At 43.9% G+C, this 11,545-nt stretch overlaps 1 protein-coding gene across 1 annotated transcript; it reads right to left on the bottom strand.

Annotated features, from left to right (window-relative positions):
* Positions 1 to 9,736: 9,736 nt before the first annotated feature.
* On the bottom strand, positions 9,737 to 11,545 carry LOC131658301 (uncharacterized). Its single transcript, XM_058927609.1, has 2 exons — positions 10,301 to 11,545; positions 9,737 to 10,210 (listed from the first exon to the last, which is right to left on the bottom strand). The coding sequence occupies exons 1-2, from the start codon at positions 11,543 to 11,545 to the stop codon at positions 9,737 to 9,739; spliced, it is 1,719 nt and encodes a 572-aa protein (XP_058783592.1).

The following is an 11,545-nucleotide window of genomic DNA, read 5'->3' as shown; positions in this document are numbered from 1 at the left end:
TGAATGTTTGCTTTGGGGCTTTATGCAGGTTAGCATCAAGTTTGGAACATGTCATGTGGTTATGGAGAGACTTCAAGCAACTTGAAAATGACCCGATCATGATGCATGAGGAGCAACTTATGGATGAATATGAAGTATGGAGCTCAAGCCAATTAATATTGACAGGGTAGGACAAATTTGGGGTATGACAGCTGCCCCTATTTAATCGTCTTATACTCGAAGGTGAGATTGGCGCTAGCCTTTCGATCATTCGAAGTAGAAGAAGATTAAATACCGAAGACCTGAAATTTGTCCTGAAAAGATGGAGTGATCTTTATTCTTTAAATTTTTGTTTTGATATCTGCTGGGGAAAGAGAATTTTTGTTTTTCCTGGTGGAAGAATTTACAATGAGTAATGGGTGAATGGAGATAGCTTGTAACGTAGCCAAGGTGCCAATACAAGGTTCTCAATGGAAATGATTGTTGTATGAAACTGTGATTTGGAAAGTATGGGTCTGACGGGATGATAGGATCTACTGACTCAGAAATTGAAAGATGAGGATAAGGTCAACGGACCTACGATCCACAAGAATGAAAAAGATGAGGATAAGGTCAACGGACCTACGATCCACAAGAATGCAAGACGAGGATAAGGTCAACGGACCTACGATCCACAAGAATGCAAGACGAGGATAAGGTCAACAGACCTACGATCCACAAGAATGAAAAAGATGAGGATAAGGTCAACGGACCTACGATCCACAAGAATGAAAAAGATGAGGATAAGGTCAACGGACCTACGATCCACAAGAATGCAAAGGACGAGGATAAGGTCAACGGACCTACGATCCACAAGAATGAAAAAGATGAGGATAAGGTCAACGGACCTACGATCCACAAGAATGAAAAAGATGAGGATAAGGTCAACAGACCTACGATCCACAAGAATGCAAAGGACGAGGATAAGGTCAACGGACCTACGATCCACAAGAATGCAAAGGACGAGGATAAGGTCAACGGACCTACGATCCACAAGAAATGAAGAGAATGAGGGTAAACAACGAGGCCGGAGCACGAGAAGATTATTGACAACACTTAGGCTGGGGATTGAGAAAACCAAGTATCGGCACCGTGGGTGGAGGAGACTTGTAATGGAGTAGCAGATATCAATTGGAGTTTGTAAGGACATTTTATGTGGGGATGTATCATCGTCTTGATTGAGGGACGATTTGTATTGTCTGGCTTATGCTTTGTATGCATGTTTGAATTTTTCTATGGCGTAATGATCCGCTTTGACGGATATGCTACGCTTTTGAGGATGCAACATGAATGCAATGAATACTATATGCAAAGTGCCAAATAAAGGCTTTGGTGAGGCAGAGGAGTGGGATCATTGGGGTCCGTTGCCTTGTGATTATCGAACCATCATTGTGAATTGACATTGGAACCCTACAGTACCAAAGATTATTGGTAACTGCGTTGAGGGTTGGAACATAGCCCTGCTGGGGATGAAATGATTTTGCTCGACTTTCCTTACATCCTAAGCTGCTTGGGGAATCACGAGTTTTGAGAGACCACTCTTCGTCTGCCATGTGGAAGAGGGATATGGACTTTTTCGTGTGCTCCGTGTTCGCCAGTACTGATGAATCATACTCTCAAACTTTCATGCGGGATGATGATGACCTTTGTGACACATCATGAGCCAAGATGATGGCTAGAACCTGCAACCTGCACAGAAAACAACATTTGGGTGCAAATGGTGCCCCTTAGAACACTTTTATGTTTATGTAACATCATGTTTCGTTTTGATTTTGTGATTATTGCCCCCACGCTTTCAATGCAATGTTTAATAACGAATTAAATCACATCTCGCATGCGAAAAAGAAAGAAAGAAAGCTTTTGCATCAAAAGATCATTTTATTGATGGAATGCCTGTGAATAGGCTTCTGTACAGGGGAGGCAACTCCTAAATGAGGTAGTTGCGAAAAAAGAAAATAAAATGCAAAGAGTAAAATGGCAAAGAGAAATGCTCGGATTTCCATTAAAACTGATATTGCTACAGTTCCCATATCCTTGATCCTCTCAATGCTTTGCTTCAGAAGGGTAACGGTTGGATTGATCCGTCTGTTCTGCCAAGGGCGTATAGTGGTCTTCGTGGAAGATATTCAGACTGCAGCCTCTCGCTTTTGATCCCTAACTTTTGCCTGGATCGCCCTTTCGGGTTTTCAATCCAGCGGGATGCCCCTTTTTGCCTAAGTCGCCTTTTCAGGTTTTCAACTTAGCGGGTTATTCTTTTTTTGTTTTATCCCTAATTTTTGCCCAAACCCTTTTGGTTTGCCGGGATGCCCTTATTTTTGCCTAGGTACGTCGACCTAGCGGGTTTTTTATGCGTAGTATTTTTTGACTGAGTCTGAATTGACTGGAAGCGGAACGTCTTCCCCATCCATCTTTGTCAGGATTAAAGCACCACCTGAAAATGCTTTCTTCACAATGTATGGTCCCTCATAGTTGGGAGTCCATTTGCCCCTTGGATCAGTGTGAATTGGCAAGATCTTCCTTACAACTAGGTAACCTGTGTGGAATTCTCGAGGCCGAATCTTCTTGTCGTACGCTTTCTTGATCCTCTTTTGGTACAACTGGCCATGGCAGATAGCAGATAAGCGTTTCTCCTCAATTAGATTGAGATGATCAAGCCTCGTCTGAACCCATTCCGTTTCATCGAGTTTGGCGTCCATCAAGACTCTCAACGAAGGAATTTCCACTTCAACAGGTAGTACGGCCTCCATACCGTAGACGAGAGAGAAGGGAGTTGCCCCAGTTGAAGTACGAACCGAAGTTCTATAGCCATGCAAAGCAAATGGCAACATCTCATGCCAATCTTTATACGTTCTAACCATCTTCTGGACAATCTTCTTTATATTCTTGTTAGCAGCTTCGACCGCGCCATTCATCTTTGGCCGATAGGGTGATGAATTGTGATGTTCAATCTTGAACTCTCCACACAACTCTGCCATCATCTTGTTATTAAGATTGGACCCGTTATCCGTGATGATCTTGTTTGGAACCCCATATCGGCATATGATCTCTTTCTTGATGAAGCGAGTGACAACTTGCTTGGTTACGTTCTTGTAAGAAGCAGCTTCAACCCATTTGGTGAAGTAGTCGATAGCAACAAGAATAAATCTGTGCCCATTCGAAGCTTGCGGCTCTATCCGTCCGATCATGTCTATGCCCCACATAGCAAAGGGCCAAGGTGATGTCAGAACATTCAAAGGAGTTGGAGGAACATGAATCCTGTCGGCATACACTTGGCATTTGTGACACTTCTTCACGTATACATAACAATCACTTTCAATCGTCATCCAATAGTATCCTGCCCTCAAGATCTTTTTGGCCATAGAATGTCCACTGGAATGAGTTCCAAAAGATCCTTCATGAATTTCCCGCATGATCAATTCTGCTTCGTGTCTATCCACGCATCTGAGCAAAACTGAATCATAGTTTCTTTTGTACAGGACGTCTCCTGACAAGAAGAATTTGGATGCCAACCTTCGAAGCGTTCGCTTATCACCAATCGTAGCATCTTCGGGGTACTCTTGCTTCTCAACATACCTCTTGATGTCGTAATACCATGGCTTTTCATCATACACTTCTTCAGTAGTGAGACAATGAGCAGGGAATACATGGGCAGGTTCCTTGTAACGGAGGATCGTTATGTCTGGCACTTCTTTAGGGGAGCCAACTCTGAACATAGCCGCCAAAGTAGCCAAAGCATCTGCCAATTGATTCTCCTCTCGGGGGATGTGATTGAAAGTGATTTCCTCGAAAGCGGGCAGCAACTCCAAGATATAGTCCTTATAAGGAACTAAATTGGGGTGTCGTGTCTCCCAATCACCTCTCACTTGATGTATAACCAAGGCAGAATCCCCATAAACCTCAAGGATCTTGATTCTCATATCAATGGCTGCTTCGAGACCCATTATGCAAGCTTCGTATTCTGCGACATTGTTCGTGCAATCAAAGCATATTCTAGCTGTGAAAGGGATGTGAGTTTGACGAGGAGAAGTCAAAACTGCCCCAATACCATGGCCCATAGCATTTGATGCACCATCGAACGTGAGAGTCCATCGCTCCCCTGGTTCGGGTCCTTCATTATCATCTAGTTTCATGATATCTTCATCAGGAAAGTCAAATTTCATTGACTGATACTCTTCTAATGGCTGATGAGCAAGATGATCTGCAAGGACACTTCCTTTGATGGCCTTCTGTGTGACATACTGGATGTCGTATTCTGATAAAAGCATTTGCCATCGGGCTAGTCTTCTTGTAAGAGCCGGCTTTTCAAAGATGTACTTTATCGGGTCCATTTTGGAGATCAATAGAGTGGTGTGAGTCAACATATACTGCCTTAGTCGGTGAGCAGCCCATACCAAAGCACAGCAAGTTTTCTCGAGTAGTGAGTAGCGGGATTCACAATCGGTAAACTTTTTGCTCAGGTAATAAATGGCGCACTCTTTTCGACCAGACTCGTCATGTTGGCCCAGCACACACCCCATAGATCCTTCAAGCACAGTTAAGTACATAAGAAGCGGCCTCCCAGGAACGGGAGGCATGAGAATTGGTGGCTCTTGGAGATACTGCTTGATCTTTTCGAAGGCTTCCTGACAGCGATCATCCCAACGGATATCTTGATTTTTGCGCAGCAGTTTGAAGATAGGTTCACAAGTATCAGTGTGGTGAGAAATGAATCTGGCTATGTAATTCAATCTCCCAAGGAACCCTCGAACTTCTTTTTCATTCTTTGGTGCTGGCATATTCTATATTGCTCTCACTTTATCAGGGTCGACCTCAATCCCTCGTTGGCTCACAATGAAACCAAGTAATTTACCAGATCGCACTCCAAAAGTGCACTTGTTTGGATTAAGCCTCAACTTGAATTTACGCAACCGAGCAAACAGTTTCTCAAGATATACCAAGTGTTCCTCCTCAGTTTGGGATTTTGCAATCATATCATCGACGTACACCTCAATCTCTTTATGGATCATGTCATGGAAGAGAGTCACCATCGCTCGTTGATAGGTTGCACCAGCATTCTTAAGACCAAAAGGCACCACTTTATAACAGTACGTACCCCACGGAGTAGTAAAGGTAGTCTTGGTCATATCTTCAGGAGCCATTTTTATTTGATTATAGCCAGAAAAACCATCCATGAAGGAGAACACCGAATACTGAGCAGTGTTGTCGACTAACACATCAATATGAGGCAGAGGAAAATCATCCTTCGGACTTGCCCTATTCAAATCTCGGTAGTCAACACACATGCGTACTTTTCCGTCCTTCTTAGGAACAGGTACTATGTTTGCAATCCAAGGAGGATACTCACACACAGATAAGAAACCTGCCTTCAACTGTTTTTCAACTTCCTCCTTGATTTTCAAAGCCATATCAGGTCGAGTTCTTCGTGGTTTCTGCTTTACAGGCGGACATTCTGGTTTGAGCGGTAACCCGTGCATAACTATATCCGTGTCTAAACCAGGCATGTCTTCATACGACCAGGCGAAGATATCAACATACTCTCGAAGCAGCTCAATCAACCTTCTCTTCACATCACTTTGCAGAGCGACCCCTATCTTGACTTCTCTCTTTGTTTCTTCTGAACCGAGGTTAATGATTTCTATGGCTTCCTGATGTGGTTGAATAGATTTCTCCTCTTGTCTCAAAAGTCTTGCCAATTCCTCAGGGACTTCACAATCTTCCCCACTATCCTCATCAGCTTGGTCAATTGGATTCTCAAGGATATTAAGACGTGGAACTGTAACATTATCATTTTTGATGGAATTCGAGCCGGATCTGCACGATGGATGATTTATGCCTTAGAATGCGACACATATAAAAAGAAAAAGAAAAAGAAAAAGCTTTGCCATTTTTGAAGAAGGTTTTTTTTTTTTAAGTAAAAGCAAAAATGAAAGAAATGGAACAGTAATTGCATGCGAAGATATGATTTTCATTCAATATTAAACAAATTGAAATAACATGGGGGCCCTTCTTTGTACAAGTGATCAAAATGCTTAGGGCGAAGCATATGACTTATCGAAACAAGAAAATTACATCTCCATAAAAGTGACTCTGGGGATGTCCAAGATAGTCCAATTGTTGAGCTCCTGTCCAGGCGCAGCATGGCAAATGAATCTGGAGAGATCTTCTTCATCATCATCATCCACGGCGAGAACCTGACTTCCAGAACTGGTGCTTGCACTGACGAACACTTGAGAAATGGGGGGAATCACCTTCTTTCCAGGGACTATGCTGAGCTGAGTAGAAGAAGATGGTTGATACCCAAGGCCATACTTGTCTCGCTTCTCATGAACATCAATCAGCTTGCCCCAGGCACTATGGGGAGTGCCAGCTTCTAAGAAGGCCTTAGCATCATTCAGAGACGAGAGGGGTGCTCCGAGTTCCTTCTTATTCTCAACCACGGGGAGTTTATCAACCGACACAATCTCTAATGCCTGAAAAGGTGTCTCTTGTATCTCTCCTTCCACTTCAACATAACGGTATGACGCCAGATTATTGACTATCAAATCTTCTTCACCAGTGATCACAACAATCTTGTCATTCACAACAAATTTCAAACACTGATGGAGGGTAGATGTCACAGCCCCAGCAGCATGAATCCAAGGACGACCCAAGAGGCAAGTGTATGAAGGACGTATATCCATAACATAGAAGGCAATATAGAACATGTGAGGACCAATCAAGACAGGCAGATCAATTTCCCCTTCTACGGACCTTCTGGAACCATCAAACGCTCTGACACTCATAGTGCACGGTCTCATCATAACCCCATCCATACTCAGCTTAAACAAAGTAGTCTTGGGCATCACGTTAAGAGAAGAACCTGTATCAATCCGAACTCGAGACAACACAGCATCCAGACACTTGACTGAGATATGCAAGGCTTTGTTGTGTGCCCTACCCTCAGGTGGAAGTTCATCATCGGAGAAACCCAAACAATTACCAGCAGCAATGTTGGTCACAACCCCTTCAAACTGAGGCACGGTAATGTCTTGAGTTACGTGAGCGGAAGCCAGAACTTTCATCAGAGCATCACGATGAGCTTCAGAATGCACCAAGAGAGACAAGATGGAGATCTTGGCTTGGGTCTGATCAAGTTGGTCGATCACTTTGTAATCACTCTTCTTAATGATCTTCAAGAGTTGCTCGGCATCTTGTGCGTTACGTGTTACAGGAGGATCAACAGCAACCTGCTTTCCTTTCGCATGTGTACTAGCCTCTTTATTGGTCTCTTTAGGAGGCGGAGGAGGGGCAGCAAAGATCCGACCACTACGGGTAATACCACTAGTGCCAGTAATATTTGTGATACTCGAAGTACCCACTGGAGGACAGTCAAACTTCTTCCCTCGAATATACACGGCATTATAACTCCAAGGAACAGCTTTGGAATTACTCACGGGAGAAGGAACAAGAGACGAGGTTGGAGGAGTCGAAGGATCATTTGGAACCTGAATAACCAACGGAGTCCTCGGAGCCTGAATGACCAAGGGAGTACTCGGAGCGCGAATGACCAAAGGAGTATTCTGATTCTTTGACACCTCAGCAGGATAGTAAGGTATCTCTAGAGTAGCCACATCTTCGACAGGAACGACCCTTTCCACTCTAAGAACACCTTCATCCATTAGTTTCTGGATTTCTTCTTTCAACCTAGTGCATTCCTCAGGGTTAGAAGAACATTGCAAACAGTAGTCATGTAGCTCACACAAAACCTTTTGTTGCATAAGATATTCTCTGATAACTGCTAGCGGCATCCTTACCTCATTAACATCATTTACTAGGATCTGATCATCACATAACTCAATAGCATTGGTCGCACCAGCATGAGGAGGCATAGGGTTATTCTGCACATTAGGACCAGTAGGAGTGAACGAGATAAGTTTGTCATCAAGGAGATCCTGAACTTTGTACTTTAATGCTCTACACTTTTCAATAGTATGGCCCGGGGCGCCTGAGTGGAATTCACAGCGAGCATTAGCATCATATCCTGGAGGAAGAGGACTAGGCGGAGGGCCCATTTCACGGAGTTGCACCAACTGACCAGCAAGTAATTGGGGAAGGAGCTGTGCATATGGCATCGGAATTGGATCTATACGCCTATCAGGGTACCTCTGCCTTTGTGGAGCTCTTTGACCTTGAGGCCTAGGATTCTGTTGACGATTCTGAGGAGCAGCAACTTGTGGTTGTGGTACGAAAGGCTGTTGGGGTGCCATCCATGGTTGTGGAAATGCAGCAGCGTATGCCTGAGGGGCATACGGATTGGGAACAGTATATGGCATCGGGTAGTAAGGAGGTGGAACAGCAGAGTATACTGGAGTCCTACCTTGGTCAACTGAAGCAGTACTGGTTTCACCTTCTTTCTTCTTCACAAACCCCGAATACGGCTTCTTACCATTACCACTTGAGTTGCTAGGACTAGTAACACCTTGAATGGTACCAGCTTTTACACAGTTCTCAACCCGTTCACCAATGATAACCACATCTGAGAAGGACGGAGAAGTATTACTAACCATGTGTTGAAGGTACGGCCCTTTCAGAGTACCCATAAACAGATCAATCAATTCTCGGTCAAGAAGAGGAGGTTGAACTCGAGCAGCAAGTTCACGCCACCTCTGGGCGTATTCTTTGAAAGATTCTTCAGAATTTTGTGACATATTTTGCAGTTGGGCACGGCTAGGAGCCATAGCAGTATTGTAGTGGTATTGTTTCAGAAAGGCATCAACAAGTCCTCCCCAAGTACTGACATTGGCCCTCTCAAGTTTCATATACCACTCCAACGGAGCTCCTGTGAGACTGTCCTGGAAGAAATGCATAAGCAGAGGTTCGTTCTCGGCGTGAGCGGCCATCTTACGACAGTAAGAACGAATGTGAGTTTCTGGACAAGTAACTCCCTTGTACTTATCAAAATCTGGCACCTTGAACTTCGGTGGAATAACAATTCCAGGTACCAAGCTCAGGGCAGCGGTATCGAAACTCGAAGTTTTAGCAACCTCAACGGCCTTAAGGCGTTCTTCGAGGGCTTGGTACATCTTAGCAGTCTCGGTCAACTCAGCAGTAAGATCATGTTCAAGATCAATAACCTCATGGTGGTCATCCACTACCTTTGCTATACCCTCAACAGGAATCTCCTTAGTTTTTACTCCCCCATCAGCAGAATTGGTAGGAGTATCTTTGATCAACCCAGCAACGCTCTTTCTGAGCTCTTCTTGCCCTTGGACAACGACATGAAGAGTCTCCATAAGTTGGGTCATTCTTTCCCCCATAACATCCATATCCCTACGGAGGGCAGCTTGACTCTGTTCAAATTGATCCATGATTCTCTCGTTGCTCCTGGTGCGGTAAGGATGTAAGAAAGTCAGCTTCGTCGTTGGAAAAGAAATCTGTTGTTGGAAGGGACCCCAATTAGAATCTGATAAAAAAAACCTGAAAATGCAGTATGATATGAGTGCATGGGTGCATGTGTGCATGTTATATTATTTTCAAGAATTTTTGGCTTTGTCTCGAACCAACACTACAAGATAATGAGAAATAACGAAGTGCAACCAAGATGAACAACCATAATCCATTAATTCCACAACCACGTTTGAAGTACAAAATATTCTGCTCTCATGAGCCAACAATACAAAAATGGAAATAAGAACCCCATCCAACAAGACTGGTGGTGATTCTATAACAAAAACCAATACTAAGCAGGATCTCCCATGTCCAAATGACGAAGTGGGCTATCTCCAATGTTCTTGTAGCTCCAAGCCTTCATTTCTTCAAACAGCTTTTTGGTCTCAGCATGGGTTGGTCTTTTAACAACTTCTTGAATCAATAGGTCCTTTCTGAAATGCATGGTCTCCAAGTAACGGCTTCTCAATTCCCAACCTCTGGCCTCCTCTTGGGCTTGAGTATCACTTTGGCCCTTTTCTTCCATTCGACCCTTCAACTTGCGAATCTCTTCATAACACCCCTCAATCTTTGCCTGACGTTCTAGAAGGAGCTTGTCTGCTTTCTTTCGACGGGCTTTCTCTGATTTGGCTATATCAGTCTGGATTTGGAGCCTCTTTGTCAGTTCCGCCAACTGATCCTCATAATGCTCTTTGATCTCCCTCTCTTGAATTTTAGTGGACTTGGGATCGACAACCATTCTCGGCCTCTTCTGAGAAGTGCTTCCCTTGGCATACAACTCTTCAAGCTCTATTTCTCTCATTTTCAACTTATGAAGGGCAGAAAGCTTCTCTTGCCTATCAGTATTCATCTTAACTTGCATTGTCTCCATCTGTTCAGTCAATTTCCGATTCTGCTCAACAGTCTCATTATAACGAGGCATGGAGACGATGTTGGGTTGTGCGCCAACAGGAGGGTACAAAGGATCCTTAATAGGGAAAGGCATCCCTTGGGTATTAGCCACAGTTTCGACCCACTTAGTATAGTCTTCATAAGTCGCACAGTCCCTTTGACCAAAATGCTTCTTGTCTCTCCAACAAATGTTCTTCCAGGCTTGTACAGCTTCTGCCATCTGCCCATTGTCGGTGACCACATGATAGAAAATGTTCTCAGCTATCTCAGATTGCTCAGGAGGATTGACGAAAGCATACCCATAAGTTCTCCTAGCCAAGACGGGATTATAATTGATCCCACCTCTAACACCCATGAGGGGCACATTATTGAACTTTCCACAACTCATGATAACCTCCTTGTCTTCCAATGATCTGTTATACCATACAATGTCTTTGGCTCTAAGTCCCATAATCCTTTCAGCCCATTTAGAGGTGTGCCTACTATCGACGAAAGCTCCACGTTCAGGCAAATGTGATCTGAACCAACGGTATAGCAAAGGAGCAAAACATCTGACCAAACCCTTCTTTTGACGGTTCTTTTGATGAACTGAATGATAAACATCCCCCAAGAGTGTAGGAACAGGATTCTGTAGAATGAACAAATGGATTGCACTCATGTCAACAAAATCAGGCACGTTCGGGAACATTAGGATACCATAGATACTTAGAGCCAGGATAGCCCTAAAAGTGTCCCATTCTTTCGCTTCAGCAGCATCACACCCTCTTTTGACCAGGAACTCCATATGAAAACCCTGACATCTTCCTCTCTCGGAAAGATTTGCATCAACAACTGACTTGCTCAAATAAAGAGCCTTGGAGATTTCAATAGAAGTGGGAGCCTCCATGGTGCTATAGTACGGAACTTCCCCCTTCTTGATCGGAACACCAAGGAAAAGAGAATATTCTTCCAATGTGGGAATCAAAAGGTAGTCAGGGAATGTGAAGCAACGGAGAGAAGGGTTGTAGAACTGAAGCAAGGTATGAACTCCTTCTTGCTCGTATTTGGTGAACGGCATCTTGAGGAGACTCAGAATATACCCATACTTTTCACGGAACCTGGTTGTTTCATCCGGCGTGATCTTCTTAACCAAACACTCGAGAGAATCCAGATTCGGATTTAGAAATGTGTAAGAGATGTTGCGACTACCAGTCTTCAATGGAGGAGCCAT

Source organism: Vicia villosa, linkage group LG3 (assembly GCF_029867415.1).
Source record: "Vicia villosa cultivar HV-30 ecotype Madison, WI linkage group LG3, Vvil1.0, whole genome shotgun sequence".
In the NCBI taxonomy this organism is placed as follows: Eukaryota; Viridiplantae; Streptophyta; class Magnoliopsida; order Fabales; family Fabaceae; genus Vicia; species Vicia villosa.
This window is presented reverse-complemented; position numbering and strand designations above follow the sequence as displayed.